The 22,479-nt window shown below is 34.9% G+C and overlaps 1 protein-coding gene across 1 annotated transcript in view; it reads left to right on the top strand.

Moving 5' to 3' along the window:
* Positions 1 to 360: 360 nt before the first annotated feature.
* Positions 361 to 22,479, top strand: part of LOC129223932 (protein big brother-like) — a 52,330-nt gene continuing 30,211 nt past the window's right edge. Inside the window, exons 1-3 of the mRNA XM_054858312.1 lie at positions 361 to 578; positions 7,857 to 7,943; positions 12,360 to 12,455. Coding sequence (XP_054714287.1) covers positions 432 to 578; positions 7,857 to 7,943; positions 12,360 to 12,455 — 330 coding nt within the window. The 5' untranslated portion in view covers positions 361 to 431. The remainder of the gene's footprint in view (positions 579 to 7,856; positions 7,944 to 12,359; positions 12,456 to 22,479) is intronic.

Consider the following 22,479-nt stretch of genomic DNA (forward strand, 5'->3'; position numbering starts at 1 on the left):
TTAACTATCCAAATCCCCAAATTTCATATCCACCCTATAATAAGAATGCACGAATCTGTGAGCGTTTCTCGAGGGAAAATTCTATGTAAGTGGTTTTATCTCGGCTCCAGAGGCACCTTAGAAGTCGGCTGCTTTTTATTCTCTTCAGACCACGCGTATCAATTACGTGCTTTTAAAGTGCTTCCTAATTGCTAAGAAGCCTCAACAGTGTCCATCAATCACATTTTATTTGAAGAGAGCTGTCAGCGGGAACGCCCCTTTGAAGAATGACGTTGGATTGCTGGCTCCGCCTACGGTTCCACCTCAGTGACACGAAACCAATGACATAGGCGAGTCCGATCCGAGTGCGGCCAATGAAATCAGAGCCGAAAGTGGCATTTATTCCTCCGGAGTAAAGGGGACCTCGCCGGGATTTGTAGGGTGCCTCTCGGATGCATTCCGAGATGTTGCCCCTAGAGAAAACGAGTGATTATGAATCCGTGCCTCGACTTCTACTGAAGATGCCGAGAGTTGTCGTGGATCAAAAGGCCAAGTTCGAATCCGATGAACTTTTCAGGAAGTTGAGCAGGGAAAGTGAGGTAAATAATAAAGTAATCTTTCTTAAAGTTAATTACTTTATGATTTGAATAAAAAAAACTGTTGTATAATGAACATTAGCGCAGTCAGAATTTATTTTCTGGAGGGGGAGGGGGTCATCATAGTCCGCACGTGAAAATAAAGTTTCTGTACTGGGATTGGTAATAGTGATTTAAACTCATGTATTCCGGGGAAGGGGGGGGCTGACCCTCTAAAAATCCCCCTTTGCTGCAATCCTGAAATCAACACTTAAAAACTCGACAGCGGCGGATTCAGAAATAATTTTTGAAGGGGCCCTGGAAATTGAGAAACGTAGACCCACCCCGTCCCATGCAATTGTTTCATAAAAAAGTTTTCATGACTTAATTGTTATTTATTTATTTTTTAGGGTCCCTTAAAGTCAGCGAATCTGCATTGAAGTTCATAAATGTTGTGCAGTAATGTACTTTGAATGCGGACATTAAATATTTCTAACATTTCAAGCCAATTAGTTACTAAATCCTATAGGGGAAGGTTGCCGTCAATGAACCACATAACAGTTTTCGATTTTTGAGAAAGGAAATCTAACTCAAATTTCACGTTAATTACAGGAACAATTTCCCCTTTATATTTCTCTTTTAATAAAAATATTCAAATTCATGATAAATATACACAATAAAGAATGAAAATTAAAAATAAATATTTTAGTATGTGGTCCATTCATGGTTACCGGTTGCTATGGATGGACCATCGAGTTCCCATCGATGAACCACATTCTCAAATGAAAAATTCAATGCGTAAATTACAATTATTTATAACGGGTGATCACTAAACAGTACAAATAACAATAAGTGGTAGAAAAATAGATTTATCTTCTTAAATGTTTTGTTTTTAGATAAGACGAACATAACAAAAACCCAGCACTCACACAACACACAGCTGTTGTCATCACACCTCGTTCATTACTTGACATTTTCCCAACCTGTGCTACACTGTTCTTTGCTAATATATTTTCAACCTTTTTTGAACTGCTGAGAATTTTGTTAAATCGATTTTGAAAATTTTCATTCGACGCAAGATCGTATTTGCTCTCTAAAACGTCAGAGAACTTAGTGACCATTTTATTACTGAAACTAGAAGCTTAAGTCTCAAACTACCAGAGAATGTAGTACTAACAGACTTATTGTATTAATTAACCCTGTGGGACATGTTATTTTTCTCAGCCTCTTGAAAGACCAATTCCCACAATTTTTCGGAAGTAATTCCAAAAACGTCTTCTCTAGTTTCAAAATATGATTCACTAATCATATTACTATTTCGGAGGGCTTACCTCCTAAATTTTTAATAAGTGACTAAGGTAACAACAAACCGGATTTTATCTTCCCCATGGGACTGTTTAAAGTTGCTTTCAGGGATTTATATTGTCGGCGGTCTGTGCCACCATTTCTGTAAGCTACTGTAGCACGTTACATGCTCTCACTTGTCCACTGGCCACATTTTACTAATTTTCGCATTTTTCTGGAACAGCAAAAGTATTTGGAACTGTATTATTTATGCTTTAAATTTTTAACCAATTTTATAAAAATGTTTGACTTGAACTTATAATAAAGTATAAGAGTTTTCACGAATTACTGAGATTATTTTTTTCATTGTCATATTTATTTTAAAACAATTGGGCAATTTTCAAAGGCAATTGAGCTGAAGTTACAACAATATTTTGAGATTTTCCATGAATGAACCAATTTGTCATATGGTCCATTCGTGAAAACACCTAGCGGTCCAATGATAGCAACTGCGTCATTTTGAATGTTCTTGTAAGTGTTACTGCTGTGACGAATCATGATGAAACATGAAGTATAGGGAATTGTACTTTAAAAAGGACTCTTTTAAATCAATGTTCACGTTTAATTGATCGGTGATGATTAAAGCATTTTATAATAAAATGAAAATTTCAATAATTAGTAAGATAATAGTAGAAATCTTTTTTAACCAATTAGCGATGTGATGAAATAATTTTAGCTACTTGACGACTCTGCAGTAGACTGTTTTCAGATAAAAGAAGGTACTAAAACTAATTACGCGTCTGCACAAACTCTGGTACGGGAAATATCTTTGCGGTCTAGTCATGGAACCGGTTCATTTACGGCAACCTTCCCCTATAATTTCACTAAGATGCTGTACAATGAGTGGTTTATAGGAACATTGTCACAATGGTTATAACACGAGTTCAAAGCTATTAAATAAATCCAGACCTTATTTGAGCTTTTGTAACTTAATTCATACTTTATTTATAGAATTTTATGTAATTAAGAAAATCATAGCTTCATAAAAACATAAGTTTTTATTCAGAAACTTTCTCTGTGAATTTGATATAGTTGAGACAAAATTTTGATACTACATTCCATTTCCACTAGTATTATGGTTTTGGCAAGAATCTACCATGTGATTCTTTTTTTTTTTTTTCATTTTGCATTTTTAATAAGTTGAAAAAGGAATCTATTATTTTGAAAATAGCTTCCAGGATCGAAATAACTCCTCTATAAATATACTTCTACACATATTTTTTAAAAAATGTTAATTATTTGCTCCATCAAAAAGAATGAGTGGAAGAATCGCGATATTGCGTTTTCTTGAATTCGAAACCTTTAAGTTAAATGTATTCTGGCATCTCACTCCAGTATTTCTTCTTTAGAAAACAAAACTACTTTTATTCGAATATGCTCTGTGCGTTTTGTGTTTGTGTAAAAAGATTTCTTTAAGTTTCCACAAAAGCGGGTTACTTTGGCCCTAGGGTCCTTCTTTGGACCAAATTGAGAAAAAGATACAACGTTCTCTGTAAACCTTCAGGAAGCAATTTTTAAACATATTTTGACCAAATCCGTCATAGAGAAAAATCCTCAAGGACTCCGTAATATGTACAAAGCAGTTTGATAGCTCTCCACAAGGAGCAACACTACTAGTTTTCGGTTCCTTGTGCTAACATGTGGCTTTTTATAACTTATCAAACTTTTGCATGACAGACAGTTTGTACTTCTCCTTTTTGTTAAGGTTTTTATTTAAAAATTTCACAATAACGACATATCTCCTAACTTAAAAATTACGACCTACTTTGCTCAAGCATAAAAACTTGGAAAAATCCGTCAGAGAGATTTGGAAAAGAAAATAAGGCTAAAAATAAATCTCTAAGCAGGAAAAACACAAGAAAAAACTATGAATTCTCAGCAACGGATTAAGATAGCGATTACAGACTCAAATCCTCAGGGCTCAGCAAGGCCCGAACTGAAAGTGAGGCCCTAGGTCACAATGCTTTAGAGGCTCCTCTCTCTATTCTATCACTTTTAGTCAATGCAAAATAATGCTTAATATTTACTTAAAAGGGGATTTTTTATTATTTTCACAAAAATACATGATTTTTTAATGCTATGCATGAGTTTTTTAAAAATTCGGGGCCCCTTAGAAAGATGGGCACCAGGCCGAGGCTTAGTTGCCTGTGCTTTAATCAGGCCCTGGGGCTCAGTCAGATGCCTATTATTATGGCAGATGAAGAGAAACTAAAAGTTGCAGAAAATTTAAAAGAAGTTGATCCAGTTACGTCTAATTCTTACAAATTTTGTTAAATTTGTTATAAAGTTTACGGAATTTTGTGATTGCAGGAGGAAATGAGCTCAGGTTTACAGAGATAACTGTTCAAGCAAGAGAAGAAGGATCTAATGTTGAAAGCATGAAAAGTACCAAAAAGTTTTGGAAGCGACCGAAAATTTAGGATCTTGTTGGATGATGTTATCTTAGTAAAATTATGCATTCTCCATAAAACTGACGAAAATATAACTGTTCTCCGTGAGTAATTTCTGAGAAAATAACTAGGTATGCTATGCACACACATTGAAAAAAAAATAATAATTTTCCTTAAAACAAATACGTGGGACTCAAACTTCTGCCAGAAACATATCTTAGGGAAAAACAATAAATTCGAATAATTCTGAATAACCCACTTTATCAGATGTTTCGCCTTCAGCTCAGTTACGGCTCTTCAAGATTAAATGAGTCCCAAACAAGGGTGAAGTGCAGTCTCTGGATACTGTAGCTTTGCAAAGAATTGCAGGTAAATATGATTTTCGGTATTTGCTTGCATTTGAGCCCCAAACAAGTGCGAAATTCAGTCTCTGGATATTGTAGCTTTGCAAGAATTGCGGGTAAATATGATTTTCGGTATTTGCTCGCATTTGAGCCCCAAACAAGTGCGAAATTCAGTCTCTGGATATTGTAGCTTTGCAAGAATTGCGGGTAAATATGATTTTCGGTATTTGCTTGCATTTGAGCCCCAAACAAGTGCGAAATTCAGTCTCTGGATATTGTAGCTTTGCAAGAATTGCGGGTAAATATGATTTTCGGTATTTGCTTGCATTTGAGCCCCAAACAAGTGCGAAATTCAGTCTCTGGATATTGTAGCTTTGCAAGAATTGCGGGTAAATATAGTGTCCGGCATTTTCATGCATTTATGTTTAAGTTTAGGACGCGTTTGCTTCAAAAGCTTTCCTAGTAAGTCTGGAAGGTGACAAACCATTGCCATAAGCGTATCTAAGATTTCTCTAAAGGTTCCTGATTAATTCCAGTGCAAAGGCGGAGATTGTGACTGAAAGGTGGGGGGAGCGGGGACAAAAAGAAAAAGTAGGATTTTTAGCGACAGCAAAAAATGAAAAAAAAAAAAAAGAGGAAAAAAAGTACAACATTTTACTAAGGTTGGTTTTTAGAGCATATGAGTGATAATTGATGCAAATTTAACAGCTTTACTCACATTTTTTAAAAAGATTTTGATGAATTATGTACACAAATACTTTCCCCAAAGAAACACTAGACATGAATTAGATTTACATTATTTACCCCAAAGTATTTTGAGAAGGCACAAATACTCGGTGTTCAATTCATTAAGCAAATATGGCTTGTTTTAGGTAAACAATTGATTTACTAATATCTAAACAATGAATATATAAACAAAAAGTTACTGCTTGTGCTAAATAATATTAATTAAACAGATATACAAAGTAAAACAAATAATTATGATCTGAAAGCTTTAACACTTCTGCTTTTTTGTTCTTAAGTTGGAAAAATAAATAAGTAATTGAACTATAAAAGGGGGGGGGGCGAATCGCCGCCTCTGTTCCAGAGACAAGACTAGTTTTCATTCGGGAGGTTTCTGAATTCCTTCGGAAAGATTCATGTTAATTTCAAGAAGGTTACTGAGTTTTAACGGGAAACTTTATTGTTTTTCTCCAGATATGTTACTGGTAGAAGGCACGCATTTAGCTACCTATTATTTTTCAGAATCGTTTCGAATTGTTATTTAGTGCATAGTCCTCTTTTTTTTTTCCTGCATTTCACTTCACTAATATAAATTTCACTCCCTTAAAAAATGTCAAAGAGTTTTTTAATACCTTGGAAATCCCAGCAATTCGTCCGATACAGAAACATTTTTAATAAGTCAGCAATGATCAATATGTGATACATATCCGATGATCTTTCAGAAACCACAAAAAGGAATAATCAGATCAATGCGAAGCGAAGGGGGGGGGGGGATGAAAACACTCCACAGAGCCAAAGGTTTTAACATAAATGCAAATTCTAATGCAGTAGTTTATGCACATAAAAGAGTTGTTTTGATCAAAAAAAAAAAAAAAAACCTTCAGAAGGTATTGTTGATCAAAAAATCCCCTTCAGAAGGTATTTCTCATGAAAAAAAAAACAGTAGGTATTTTTGATCAAAAAATCCCCTTTAGAAGGTATTTTTCATCAAAAAAAATAGGTATTTTTGATCAAAAAACCCTCCAGAAGGTATTTCTGGCTGGGCTAGTGAATCAGGTCAGTTGAAAGACATAGTAGATAAAACTGAAACTCTAAAATATAAAAAGAAGCCTTAAAATGAAAAAAAAAAAAAAAAAACTCCAAACGTTCTCATGAAGAGAAAACGAAACCAAAAATAAATAAATAAATAAATAAAAAGGTAAGGAAATGTCATCAAAATTGAAATTACACATTATGCAGTGTATAGTTTTGTGAATGCCCTTTAACGTGTTTAAAACGACCTTCAAAATGCCTCTTGTTAATTTATTTATATGGATCAAATGAATTGAATTTTTACTGTTTCGGAAAAAAAAAAAAAACTGGAATGTGCGTTTTATACTTCTGTTTGTATTTCACTTATTTTCTCTCTTATTAATCCACTTGATTTAAATGCCATTATTTTTGTTGAATGTACCAATGTGATTTACATGTCAAAGCGTGTTGTATATAAAAAATCAACTGACTTTTGAAAGACACTCGCCATATGTGAAAAATCGCAAGCCAGTGAACAAAAATATCTTGCAATTCCCTATCCATCATCTACAATTACTATCAAACGCAACTTTTAAACATTATCAAAATTAATTTCTTTATTTTCAAAGATCACCGAAACCGAAACTCTCCGCATTTTGACATTGGGGGTCATTTATTAATTTCGTAAGGATGATTTCGCTAATTTTTGATCTCCTCCCTGTCCCATGTAAGGGTGCGTAAGATTTTTCAAACCCCTCCCCCCTCATTCTTACATAAGATTCCATTTCGTTTTTCAAAATAATAAAATAACGGACTTGACATCACTGGAATCGATATTAAATTTGCTACAATTAAATTAAACCTTTTTGGGTAAAAAAATATTCACTAAAATGTTGGAATCTAGACTGAAAGTTTTTTCGACTTTTTTTGTACAAAATGCGATGTTAATTAAAAATAAAACATGCCATACATAGTGTGATTCTTTCATTATATTCAACACTATTCTTCTTTGTAAAACAAATAAAAAACAGCTCATCCTAATACATGTTTTACTCTCCAGACGCAAAGGAAATAGATCAATGCCAAACAACTTGACCGCGCGAATATAGACTTGAAATATATTAGGTATTAATGGGTTTGGCCCCTCCCTCAAAGTAAGGGTATGTAGAGATCCCCCCCCCCCCCCATCGGGAGCCTTAGGTAATTAATGAATGGCTCCTTGCATGCAATATTATGCTGATATTTCCCCCTACATTTCCCCTACAGTTTACTACAATCTTAAAACTTAAATGAGAAACCTGAGAAGTAACAATAACAATTTTTATCAAAACTTTGTTGCGTTACCGAGATAGCTGCTGAAAATGATTATACTGTCTACGATTTTGAAATAAATTTACAACTACTTCTGTATGATCAAATCAACTTTGTGCCAGTGTGCCTGGCATTTTGTTTACATTTCGTTGGTGAAACATTTTTCCATGTAATTTCAGGTACGATACACTGGACACAGAGACAGACCTTTAGAGGAAAGGCGCATGAAATTCAAGGCTGCCTGTAAAGAAGGCTACACAGAAATAGTAAGCGATGAATTTATTTTCTATTTTTTTCAACTTTCAAAACCTAAGGCTTTTGTTTGGTGGGAAAATGTGGTTTATCACCAATATCGTCGACATTTAAAATTTCCTCCCCCCTTTACTATATCAAAGTGTATGATTGAAACTGAAAAACAGAGAGGGGGGGGGGGTTGTGTCGGCGAAACAGGGGAGACACCGAAAAAGTATTTCTTATGTCCATCTTTGTTGCGTTATGCTTGTAAGTATGGCAATTTGATTTTAATGTTTTGAAATTCGAAATAATCATGAAATCAAATCGTTTACAATTTTGTCTCTATAGTTTTTTTTTTGGAAAATAACTTTTATTTTACCCAACCCTCCTGTCCCAGATTCATCACCTGCCCCCAGCTAAAGTTGTAAAAAATAACTTCATCTGTGTTTATTTCTTCGTTTCCTGTCAAAAAGAAGGAAAGCATCGATCGACTCGTGCTTCAAAGGGTCAAAAGGAGTCGTAATTCGACTTTCAGACAGCACAGGAGAAAGATGTCTGGGAGGAACGGCTGAAAAACCCGCTGGACGGTTATAATTTTCGGCTGACGGTCACCCCGATAGTATTTCATTAGTAAATTGTGACTGGATTACTTTGCAAAGAGTCCAAAGCTTCCACTTTTAAAAACTACCCATTTAAAAAATATATATGTCACGTTAAAATTTTTTGAGCAATCACGATTGCTTATTGTTCTCACTTGACTGTTTTTGGCGTGCTATCATTTTATTTTCCCACCGCTACCCTCTGCCAGCACCGCCGTCGACCGGCCGGCCGGCTCACGATGCTGCTCCTCTAACGAAAACCGTCACCACGTTGCGTCCATATCCTACAATCATACATACACACACGCATGAGTACACACTCACACACACACACACACACATACACACACATACCCACACACTCATGCCTACACACAGACACACAAACGCCTGCACACAAACACACACCTACACACAAACACTCACACACACGCATGCCTACACACACACACACACATACCCACACACTCATGCCTGCACACAGACACAAACACACACCTACACACACACACGCCTGCACACAGACACAAACACACACCACTCACACACTCACACACATACCCACACACACTCACACACATACACACATTCACACACATACCCACACACACACGCACTAACACGCATACCCACACACACACATGCCTGTACACACGTAAAAAAACACGTGATTGCGAAAAACATAATTTGAATTCTAGATGTCAAAATTTAAATTAATTAATTAATTATTTTTTGAAGACTCTTTTCTGTTCTTCGGTTTTTAATTTAGCATGTTTCCTTTATTTAAAATCATTCAGCTTTTTTCGCTCGTCGCTCATTTTCATTTGCCTTCGTTAATATTAACAGAAAACATTTTTTTATTGTTAATAATGTAGAAAAGAAAATAAACGTCACAATACTCAAGAAATCAGTACCGAATAAACTTTAGTATAACGCTAAAAATCTTAGTCAAATTCCAATCTTCTTACGTATCGTTTTTAACCTATTTTTCGGGCTATCCGCGAAATTTGCTTATCCGTGGCTACCGTGCAAAACCTGCGGATTCTCGGAAGTTAACGATATTTCAAACAGAATTCTCATCAGGGAGATTGAATAAAAACTTCAATCTCTCAATCGATTTTTTAGATAATTCTGAGATCACTTGCATTCTAACTGCGTGTTCTAACAGGCGCATCACAGCGAACGACCCTAATTATAAAGTTACCAACTTAGAAGTTTTTAGGGATGCTTATTGAGGACTAATTTATCAAAAGGGAACATATCCATTTTCCAAAATGTTCAGGAGGTGAGAAAAAAGAATTTGGGTAAGAGCAAAATAGTTTTATCAACTGCTCTGGGTACAGAATTGTGCACAAAATCATAACAAATCATGGCCTAGAGTAAGAAATGTTTGTATTTAAAAAAAAAAAAAAAGGAGATACCGCCCTCTTAATTTTGGATATGTACCCTTTTTAACGAAAACCTGAATGTTGAAAATTCCAATTCCACCAAAACTCTAATATTTCACCTTCTCATAGTCTCTAATCGAAGTACACGAACCTAAAAGTAATGGATTAAAATTTGAGGATTTTGGACATGTGTTCCTTTGGATCTAAAAGTCTTCGCACTACTGATACTTTCAGGATGTGTCCCTTTTTGTTCAAAATAAAACGCGCAGAGGACGGATTTGTTAACTTTTGATCAAAAAGCCACACTTTACCCTTAAATAAAATAGGATTTTCCACGTTTGGACTTCTTCAGAGTAAGTGATGGACATTCTTTGAGAATGCTGAAAACATTAGCAATCAGTTTTTATTGTTCTGTTTCGTCTTATTTCAGGCATTTGAAAGATTTAGAAAATTCATAAAATGAATTTTTCTAAAAAGTGGATATGTTCCTTTTCGATAAATTACTCCTCAACTACCATTTATAGCGAAACAAAAATGTTCCGTTACATTCTTTGAGAATGCTGAAAACATTAGCAATCAGTTTTTAACCGACTTCAAAAAGGAGGCGGTTATCAGTTCATACCGTATGTATGTTTTTTTTTTGTTTTGTTTGTCCACTCATAGCGTCTCACCTAGTGAACCGATTTTGATGATTCTTTTTTTAATGGATAGGGGATGGCTCAACTTAGGTCCCATTACTTTGTTTGACCATATTTGTTCTTTAGAAAAAAAGTTATGGGCAAAAAACAGTACATTTTATGCAATTTCCCTATTAAATGATTAAAATGATATTGTAGCGAAGTTCGCACTTTTCATCCGTGGATAATGGTGGCTCAGTGGTAGAATTCTCGCCTCCCACACGAGCGACCCGGGTTCAAATCCCGACTAGGACAAAGTGAATTTTACTAAAATTTCGTTTCTACTGTTTCCCGTATTTTCTCGAATGTTCCATTAATTTCTGTAGCTTTCCAAGTCTGGAAAGTTCCAACACTGTCTCAAGATGTATATAAGGAGATGTAACGTTCATTCGTGGTTCTGAATAAAGATCTCGAGTTGAGACTAACGAGTATTCGCTTCATTTGGCTTTCACATTGTCTTCGCTATCTTCATCTACGCGACAATATGAAACTCATTGTTTTAAAAATTTGGTGCCATATAACATTAATAGTAATAGGGAAGTTTTCGATTTTTCAATTTTATTTTTATATGATAGAGTAACATGTATGAACATCATAGGTGAAAAAATTTTTGCGATACGATAAGTAGTTTTTTTTAAATTAATTTTTAAAGTTCAAGCGCTTGTGACTTCAAATGGCACAGGAAGTGACGCCATGCGCTCTTCCGCCGAGAGAGAAGGCGAAGGACATCCAGTTGGCTTTGAAGACGAAACGTAAGGCTTACCTCCTCGCATTTAACTCCTCGCGTTTTTGGAACATTAAACCTCTTATCCTCTCGGAAACATTCGAATACCATCATTGATGTTACTTAAGGAATATTATTTAGATTGTACTTTAACGAATTCGGCCTCCATAGTGTGTTCAAAAGGATTATTGAATTTTTAAAAAATAAAAATATCAGCGCTCTCAAAATGTACGTAGCGAAAACTAGGGATCTTCGGCGGAAGGCAGACCATTAGTGCCCTGTGACGTAAACTCGTGACGTTTCAGAAGAGCGCACTTTTGCGCGTGGATTTTAAAAAAATCATTAAAAATCAATCACGGTGTTTTAAAATACGGCGATGGTGAATTTTTTAGTTTTGAGGGTCTATTAACAATATCCAATAGTCAAAATATGAACATTTAATAGGTTACAACTTCCCTATTGTAATGATAATTTTGAATAAAGGCTTTTCTAAAGCAATACAGTGATATAGAGCCGAACTTCTTACTAGGTAACTTCTTACTTTTACTGAAATATCTACATTTACACTAAAAAGAATGAAATAAAAAAATTTTGAAAAAAAAAAAAAAAAACAGAACCGACTTCAAAATTGCTCTAAAAAGTGAAAAATAATTTTATTCTTTAAACACCATCGATAATGCTTTTAAACATAATTTTTGAAGTTGGCGCAAAAACGATAGATAAAATCATTCACAGTCATAACTCAACTACAACTATAAATTTAACCAGGCCCAGTTTCTTCACTATCACATAAATTATGCATTGATGACAACATATTTGAATAACGATATAAATGTTTCGTTCGTAACTTTGGATGCTTTTCTGAAAAAAATATGAACTAAGCATGGTTACACTGGATTTTATGTTTTGTTTTTGCGCCAACTTCAAAAATTATGTTTAAAAGCATTATCGATGGTGTTTAAAGAATAAAATTATTTTTCACTTTTTAGAGCAATTTTGAAGTCGGTTCTATTTTTTTTTTTCAAAATTTTTTTTATTGTTCTGTTTTGTCTTATTTCAGGCATTTGTCAATACGGGAACAAATTTTCAACTGTTGTTTGGCCCATGTAGCAGCAGCTGCAGAGATCGCTGCGAATTTGACACAGACAAAGGCAAGGTAAGCTTTTATATTTTTTGATTGCGAAGCGGTCTACAAATTGCAATAATATTCCACAACCATATTAAAAAAAAAATTAATTTGAATTTTTGGCATCTTGAATTCAAATTATATTTTTCGCAATCACGAGCGTGTGTGTTTGTGTAGGCGCATGTGTGTGGGTGCGTGGGTGTGTAAGTGTATGTATGCATGTGTGTGAGTGAGTGTTGTGTACGTGCGTGTGCGTGTAGGTGTTCGTGTGTGTGTGTAGGCGTTCGTGTGTGTGTCTGTGTAGGCGTTCGTGTGTGTGGGACATGGACGCCACCGCCCAGCAAAAGTGGATTTCGGGGGACAGTGCTCAGGACCAGCTACGCCGCCGCCGCCGGTGGACGGTGGTGCTGCAGGCCTGGTCCAAGCTGAAAAAGGAACCACAACGCCAAAGACAGTCAAATGAAAGCAATAAGCAATCGTGATTGCTCAAAAAAAAAAAAAAAAAAAAACTGTCTTTTAATCGATCAATGCAAAATCCCACATTTTAAACTTATGGAAGAGATGGAAAATAAAAACTTTTCACCACGGATTAGAGATAAGGAGAAAACAGTATGGGGTCTTCTCGTTTTATCAATAATTGTTTTTCAGAATGGCAACATTGAACAAATATTCGGAACTTTTTCTAAAAATTATAAATAAATTATTAGTATTATTTTTTTTTTGTTAGGATTTTTTAAAATTTCACATTTTGCTTTAATGCCGTTAAGTAAAATTCATTTATATCAACGCTGCTGTTTACTTTCATAAACTAGTATGTTGTGGCCATCACGAAACTTTCTTCTATATCTTTCTTATAATTTTAATCCCTCCCCATGCTTGACGAGGAAGCAATATTCCCAACAAAAATGAAATTACACACGCCAAAACTTGACGACCATTCCAATTCCTGATTTATCTCAAAAGCAAAGCAGAAAATGAAAAATGAAAATTATTTTAAAAGCTTTGCGATGGCAACAGTTAGAAAGCTTAAATTATCGCGATTTTCTGGTCATTTTCCAACAATTAAAATAATACGCAGACGACAGAATATTACTATTTATCTTTCTTATTGTTGCAATTATAAAGCTATTTTTATTCACAAAAAAAAAAAAAAAAAAAAAAAAAAAAATCAGCCCCCCATGGAGCGATTGGTTGCCAAAATTGAACCAACGCTTGTTTACATATGGATTCACATTTATTCCAAATTTAGCCCAGAACGTAGCAGGCATTACTGCTTGAGATACGGCACTCACAATGGAAAAAAAGAACGTTCGATTGCGCCGCCCTCTTTTCAGCTGTAGATGGCAAAATAGAATCAGCTTTTATACCCTCTAAGGGCTACTTGTCGATGAATTTTTGTTTGATTCCGTTTATTATTTCTTGAGATACAGCAGTCACAATTGACGACAAAAAACGTTCTATAGCTCAACCCCCGTTTGAGTTATTGACACCAAAATTGAATCAGCACCTGTTCCTGTTGATGGCAACATATGGATCAAATTTTGTTTGATTCCGCCAGTTACTTTCTGGGGAATAGCTCGCATAACTCAAGAAACGTCCCACTGCTCCACCCACCTCGGAGGAATTCGCTCCAAAAACCAATAGCACAAGGTCACATAAGGTCACATATGAGTACCAAATTTAGTTCGATTCCATGCGGTAGTTTTTGCTGTAGAGCGGCCACAAAAAACTGGTTACACACATACGTGACACACACACACCGACACACACATACACCGACACACACATACACGGACACACACATACACGGACACACACACAGACAGACAGACATTTTCCAAAAATGGTAGAAATGGACTCAGCACACCTCAAAACATTTGAATCCGTCAAAATTCGAAAATTTGCACGAATCCAATACTTCCTTCTTTATATTAGGATAGTAGAAAATAATAAGGCCCCTATATAGAAGGTGTATAATAGGTAAATATAGCGGCTCTAAGGAAAAATACTTATACGTAACAACTGATATAAAATCTGAATTTAATTACCTTTCTTACCATCACAGTACTGGCACAAAGTTGCCTATCTGCTGCGGGATTGTACATAAACGGTGTATTCAACAGTGACATATCATTAACCTTTACAATTAAGAAGTAAAATCCTCAAACTTTTAAGCACGCACTCTTAATTTAGACTACTAAACAAACTAGAGATGTACCGAGTACTCGGTAACTACTCGGTACTCGGCCTACTCGGCCAATTTGCCGAGTACTCGGTACTCGGCCAAATTCTGATCAGATACTCGACCAATACCGAGTAGTTGGAAAAAATTGAATATTGTCCAAGACAGATACTAAAATTTATTAAAAAAAGAGCAAGTATTATATTCTGAAATCATTTACAATTAAAATCTATAAGTCAAATTTAAATTTTGAAAAAAAAAATGAACTGCTTCAATGAAATAAATCTTTATTTTAATGTCCCCAAAGTTAATAAAACTTATTTATTAAAAATTATGCAAAAAAGGTAAGTATAGAAAATATGGAATTTTTAGATTAAAAATGGATTTTTGCTACAAACAAAAATTAGTTATAAAAAATATAAAAATACCTTTGCTCAAAAAATAAAAGGAAATAAAACAATGTTAAAAGCACAGTGCAGGAACACTGCAGACACGTGTTTTGGCATTACAAGGAATTTCTTTTTCAATGCACAAAATGGGAGCTCGTGGATTTAAAGGCATCAGACAAAAGTCGGATTTTTTTGTCGTATGTCTTTACATTCTTTAGCTCACATGTTATGCAATGAAAAAGACGTTCCTTGTAACGGGGGTCAGAAACACGTGTCTGCAGTGTTCCTGCACATTTGTTTTACTGCTTTTAAAAATAATTTATGTTTGGCGGACTAGAACTATAATTGATTGGTATAGTGAAACCCCTCCTAACGGACACCCCTCTTATGCGGACAATTTTTAATTCCCCAGTTCCAATGCAAATAACATTATTAAATCCCTGTCCTGCGAACACCTCACTATTGCGGACAAAAAAAAAAAAATTGTCCTGTTAGTGTCCGCATTAGAGGGATTTCACTGTAATTTGTTTTAATTCCAACTTGATTAATCATACCTTTTATTTATTTATTTTTAATTTAAAAAATATTTTTTTTTAAATTTTTGACACAAGTAAAATTGTTTATATAATGCGTAATTAAATTTCAGCAGGACTTTAGTTTATAAAAATATTATATGGACAAGGAGGTCTATACTACTATTCCAATAAGTTCAAAATTCATCACATGTGTGTCGGTGGTTCTTCTTAAAACATAATTGGTACTTGGTAACTCGACCGAGTAGTGAAAGGCTGAGTACTCGGTAACTCGGTACTCGGCCGAGTAGTGAAAGGCCGAGTACTCGGTACGTCTCTAAAACAAACCATTAAGCAAAGCATCGTAATTTTTTACTCGTATTGTAGTATTTGAGAAAAACCAGTTTAGCATTTCTTAAAACCTTGACTTCGTTTATTACTGTTTTTACTTCCTTTTTACATAGTAAATAATGTAATGAATAGATAAATGAAGTATCGCGAAAGGTTTTCACTCAAATTTCAGGCAAAATTCCTGTTATACTCACCCCCGAATAAGTGTATAGTAGTTTTTTTCCGAACGACGAATAGCTGCAAACACAGGGACTGCCGAAATATCCATTTTGAACGATTCCAGAGTATCTCGTGACGTCAGTGTGTGTGTATATGTACGCACGCATGTATCTCGCATTAGAGCGCCTTGAAAAGGACAGGCTGACTATACCGACGTTTTGGTTCCAAGACAGAATTGGATCCAACTTCGTTTCTGGTATTTATAAATACGTTATAATATTCGCTGGTTGCTAGGTCGTAAAACAATTGATGATAAGTTGAGTAAAATGTCACTTAAGGTGAATCTAGAAAGATAACTTAGTTCACAAATTTAACAAAAATGTATCGGGAAATATTTACTGGAATGAATCTCATTTTCACACCTTATTTGTTTTTAATTTGTATTAATGAAATCACCTTGATCTACAGAATAAAATAATCAAACATCAATCAGGTAACACATCTAAAGCTTGGACACCAATTTCCAGCAATGAGGTTTTTGTACAAAAACAGTCGAGTCCCTACTTACGCGAGGGATGCGTTCCAAGATCCTTCGCGTAAGCCGAAATTTCGCGTTGTGGAAAAGGGTATGTGTAAAAACTTTTATAAACGTATCCAATTATTTTAGACACTTGTAAACACCCCCTCAACTGTTAAAAACCATTTCGTAACTAAAACTAAACATTACTCTTTCTTACATAAAGAAGTGAATGTTTCTAACATTAAAAAAAAAACAAGAAGTTCTGTCTAGAACTAAACGAGCCTACTTTCCCATATACCCATACAACTTTCTAGTACCTGATCAATATTCTCAAAAATAGCTAAAATCGCAAATTGTTTCAAAAATATTTTTTTAATATTTTAAGCTGATTTCTAGAAATAAAATATTCCTCACTCATCTTTTTTTTTTTTTTTAAAGCAGTACCTTTTAAACAAAGCAGCTTATTAATTTTTTTTCCATTAAAAAAAATCTTTAACAGCTTTCAAAACAAAAAAATAATAATTAAAATTAATAAGTTTATTAAAATAAATACATTATATCAAAAAAAAAATCGTTTCTTTTTCCCTGTTGTCAAAAATATTTTTTTAAATGAATTAATGCAATTACCAAAATAAATAAAAACAATAAAATGTCAACTTAAAGAAATAATTTTCATTGTCAAAAAAAAAAAAAAAAATTGTCTGCGCACATTTTTATGTAGAAACATGAATGACTTCGAGTTTATTCGCCGAAAACTGAATGCCTAAATTAAAACTTTAGCGTGAAAATAAAAAGTCATATCAACAATAATTAAAAACATAGTTAAAACCATAATTGCGAAGTCGGAGTCAATCTCATTTTGGGATAAAGGAGTCGGAGTCGAATATCCAAGAATCGGAGTCAGTCATCTGTCCTCCGTGTATAAATGTTTGCCAAAGCAGGAGTCGGAGTCGGAGTCAGGTGCCCCTAAATTCTCGGAATCGGAGTTTGGAGTTTGGCGTCAAGAGCTATTTCCAACAAAATTTGTTTGAAGTAAATCCGCCTTCAAGTACAGAATCTACGTTAACTTTCAGTTTCCCCGTAGGCGCTAATGTTAAGGAATTTGAACTGTTCAAAATTGAACGGAAAATTGTTCAAATCAAAAAGATATTTTATATACAAGTTTTTCATCAAAAGTTTTTTTCTACAAAGTTTGTTTGAAGCAAATTCGCCTCACAGTTAAAATTGCCTTGAATTTCCCCGTAGGCGCTAATGTTAAGTTTTTTTGAACTGTTCAAAATTGAACAAAAAATAGTTCAAATCAAAAAGTGAAATATGAGAATGAGGTGTCCTCGCCGAGATCTTTCGAACAAAAAAAAGTTTGTTCGAATCGGACTATTCATTCAAAAGTTATTAGGGGGGGGGGGGGATAGACAGACCGACAGACAGACCGACAGACATTTTTCCCCATCTCAATACTCTACTTTCCAATTTTTAATTTTTCAATATTTATCTAACTATTTTATTTATTTTTGACTTTTTTTTTTGTTTTTCGGGATATTTTTAAAATGCATTAAGCCTTCTTTCATGCTTTTTTCTTCTTTCTCTGACTTTTACTGGGAAAGTATAGGCTAAAAACGTTTTATTCAACGTTAAATACTGCTACAATGCACAAAATCAATGATCAATGGGAAAGAAAGACAATTAACCAATATACGGTGCGTACAGTGTATAGTAAGAAAAGCTAATGCACTATGTTGTACTGTACAGTAGATCCAGTAATGATATTTGTAACTTAAAAAGTGAAGTTGACAATCATTTATGCTGCGTAATCAAACCGTTAAACTAATATATTTTTAAACAGTTGCTTCACTGTTCAGTGATGCGAAAGGGATGAAGGTCTTTTTTCACGAAAAAAATATTGTAGCCAATTACAAAGACAATACTTGCACACCACGATTCCCCACCGAAAAATTTCGCGTTGCGGGTGAGGAATTCACGTTAGGCCTAAAATTCTTTACTGGTGAAAAAATCGCGTTATAGCCATTTCGCGTAAGTTGGATGGCGTTGTAGCGGGAGTCGACTACTATTTTTTAACCCCGACAATTTTGGAACCAAAATGTCGGATAAATAAGCTCCCCTTATATAGGAGCCTTATCTTGCATAGCTCGGATGCTAAAAACAGTGCTGAGTAGAAGGTTGAAATTTCGTAGGTGGGATCTAGTTGCGCACTTCTCTTTTGGTTGCATGTGGACGGCCCCAAAGGGATGTTTTACACGATTTTTTTAGGGGGGTTGGAGGAGTGTTGATAAATTCAATCGCATCAGTGTAAATTCAATGCAGACTGAAGTGATGTCATAGTTTGGCAACCATCTGGTGATGCATCGTCAAGTTTTTGTCACCAAATTCGAATTTTATGTCAGTTTGGTGATATCGGTGATATTTTGCGAGATTCCCATACAATCAGCGTGAAATTGTCAATATTTGGGAAACCAGAGGTGCCCACCTAAAGGGGGAGTGGATCGTTGCCATTGAGTTTTTATGGGAGGGGGTATTTACAGGGGCATTTTTTCTCTTTTCTGCATGAGGGCTCTCATTTCTAAAGAGAACAAAGTAGTCCTGGAACAAAGTGCCCTTGCTCCGGACGAACACAGGAAAGTTTTATAGCACAAAGAGGAGGAAATTACTCCCAGGACGCAGGTGTGGGAAACGAACCTAAGACTTCTGACATAAGAAACGAAGCTTCTACCATAAGAGCCACGGTGGACCCGAGTTAACTGTTAATAAAGTTAACAAATTGATTTCAAGGTTAAACTTAAGCAAGCATAGAACTGTGTGTTTGGTACTTTTAAAACTCGGTTTCCTGGGTTTAAGTCATCAGTTTAAAAAAGGTTTTAGAATCTTTTTTCATCATTACTTGTCCTTCATTTTCAAAAGATTCAGAGTCAGCAAATAAGATTAGACAGAAACGCAGACCTGGCGTAATAATCTGGCCTCTTGGGCGTAAGAATATCACGGGTTAAGGGCGTTTTGAGGCTTTACCGCATTTGAGTCATTAGTCAAAGAGGGGACGAAGAGCTCCTTGAAAGGACCCACCTGTTCGAATCCTTGTTGTGGACACCCTACCCTAGGTGGTCCCCAATTACAAATTTCGCCACACCAAGCGCATCAGTCAGGGCACTGGGTCAGAGGACACCCACGCGCAGTGGTGTTTCCATAGGGTATACTCCACATACGCCGTATACTCTCAAATATTTTTTAGGCATATAGTGTATACCCTCAAAAATTTTCATATAATGACATATTATGCATATGATCCCATACACATATTGTGCGTAATTGATTACTGGGAGTATACCTTCAGAAAAATAGATGGGAACATCAATGCCGACGAGTATATTTTAAACTGGAGTTATCTAATATGAGAAAATTAACGTTGTTACAATACAAAATGAATGCGTATACGTATTGGCGATACAAAGAACCCCATTTTCAACGTGAAAATGTTTTAAGCTTACAAAAGATAATTGCAACAGCAGTAGGACTCGACCCATGCATCGGCCTGTCCGATGCATCAGCGCCGATGGTTCATCAATTTAGCCATCGGCATCGGCATCGGCGGCCGATGCTAACTTGCAGGAAACGTCGGCCCATCGGCCTTAAAAAACATCGAAAAGCCGATGGAATTGGCCGATGTTTTTGAAAAAGAAAGGACCTTTGCTGTTTTATTTTTTAGTACAAAGTAAAGGGAGTTATTGTTATTATATAAAATTGTTTACTTAAATTTCAGTATGAATTTCTATTTTAGTCACCCCTAAAAGAGTTTTTAATACTGCATTCAGGTACCAAACAAGTTAATTATTGCGTTATTTCTTGCAGCTGGATGTACGTATGCATCTCTCCTAAGTCATAACTCAAAAATGGTAAGCTGTAGAAGGATAAATTTTCGCATGAATGGTGTGCGTACGTTCCAGTTGTGCACTTCCCTTTTTGTTTTCGCTCGGGTGTTCTGAAAAGCCTGTTTACTCATTTTTTGTGGCTATTTATTACTTATTTCAATGCAAAACTAATATAGCATCTGAGACCATGGAAACAAATATGAGATGGCGAAACCAGTTTTTGTGTCATTTTATCAGAGTCCCTTTGAACCGACGGCAATTTGTAATTTTTCGGTATTTGTTATATGAATCACAGTTATGCAGTCTTTTCTGTATCGCTTCGACGGAGTTACAAGTTTGGGGCCCGTCGAAATACATTTTGGGGCCCTATTTCTCTATCACAGAAGTTGTAAAACATTTATCATAAGCATTTTTGTAATTCCTACGGTGCCCCTATGGTTATGGGGCCTCTCGCGCAATTGCAACATTTGCTATATTTTAATTCCGCCACTGCACGTCAAAACAAACTCGGGTGCAAGTTTTGAAAGGGTTTTTCTGCTGAATGTTTATGATTATTATGAACTCTATTTTTTACGACTATTTTTTGAATTTCCGAGAACACTTGCGTGCCCCTCCTTCCACTCCCTATATTTCTGAAATTAAACTCTAGTTGTACTTCTGAGTTGTTTAAAACTAACACCGTTCATAAAATTAAAGATTTTTTTTTCAAACTTTATCTATTGTTTAGAAAGAATTTAAAGTATTAATGTAAGAAATTGATTAAAGACGTTTTCAATGGTGACATAATTCGGAAATCAAAGGGACTTCTGAATTTTTTCTTCGGAAGTGCTGAAGTAGATTCAGAAACTCTTCCGAGGCGTTGGGGGTAGCGGTTCTGTACTAAAAAAATGAGACCGAGGTTGGGGCCGAAGTGTGAGTTACTCCAAAATCAGAGGGTGATCCCCTAACCCTACCTCGTCGTTTCAAGCATTTTTTAAATATTTAGCGATTATTTATTTTGGTCAAGGAGTGTCATTTTGCGTATTTCTCATACTTGTTTCACTTATATTTCGTAATGCGCCGTCTTTTTTGCACCATTAATAGCAATCGATTTTTTTCTGTTGTAACTATTTTTATGTATTTATATAAAATCAATGAATAAGTTATTTTAGTTTTTTAATTAAAAGTTTCAAAGATTTTCTATTATGCAATTTTTTTAAATTTCAGAAAATTATTGTTAAATTGAAAAAATTAATTTGAACTTGTTTGTTAAGCTTCATAAAAGATTAAACAGTCCAACTGCTCAATATTGTGCAAACATCAGATCACGTAGTATATGTATTCAGTTATTAACTTGGTGTAAATATTGAGTTTTTTTTTTATTGTAGTTGCATTTTAAGAATCTCGCTCTTTTCATGGCTACTTCTTTTTCCAGCAAAATTTATGTCACTGTTATAGGTTTTTTTGAAAAATGCAAACTTTTCTATTCATAAATTTTAAATAAGTATAAAAATATTCCTGTTTCATAGTTTTATTCTTAATTTTTTTGAATGATTAAACAACATAATTTAATGTTTTTTAATTATGTTTAATGTACCTAAATCCATACATTATTACAATATTACTGAAATCTTAGCTATATGTTCAATTTATAAAAAAAAGACAAATCAATTGGTTATTAAACAGTCTCTTTTTTTTTTTTTTTTTGCTGTTGTTCTTTCTTTTTAATCACAGCAGTCAAAAAAGGAGAAGCACAACTACACCCTATACAGATTGTACGTAGTACGATCCAAAAGTTCGAGGACCAGCTGTATAAAACCTTACCCAGAATAGTTCACATTACCGAAGCACATCCACCTTCAAAAGGTCGTCTTATGACTGTGTACTTCTGCCAGTGTTCATATAACTTTTGGAATCACTCCTGGAAACATTTTTCGCTACCTTCTATGATGCATCTTTATCTTCTCCTCACGGAAGAAAGCGGCGCGCATTTTTTTTTTTTTTTTTTGCTGGGAACAGTTAAAAATCACACGGAACTAAGTCCGACGAAACGTTATGTTATTTGTTTGTCATATCAGAGTATT

This window comes from Uloborus diversus, chromosome 6 (genome assembly GCF_026930045.1).
Source record: "Uloborus diversus isolate 005 chromosome 6, Udiv.v.3.1, whole genome shotgun sequence".
Taxonomy (NCBI): Eukaryota; Metazoa; Arthropoda; class Arachnida; order Araneae; family Uloboridae; genus Uloborus; species Uloborus diversus.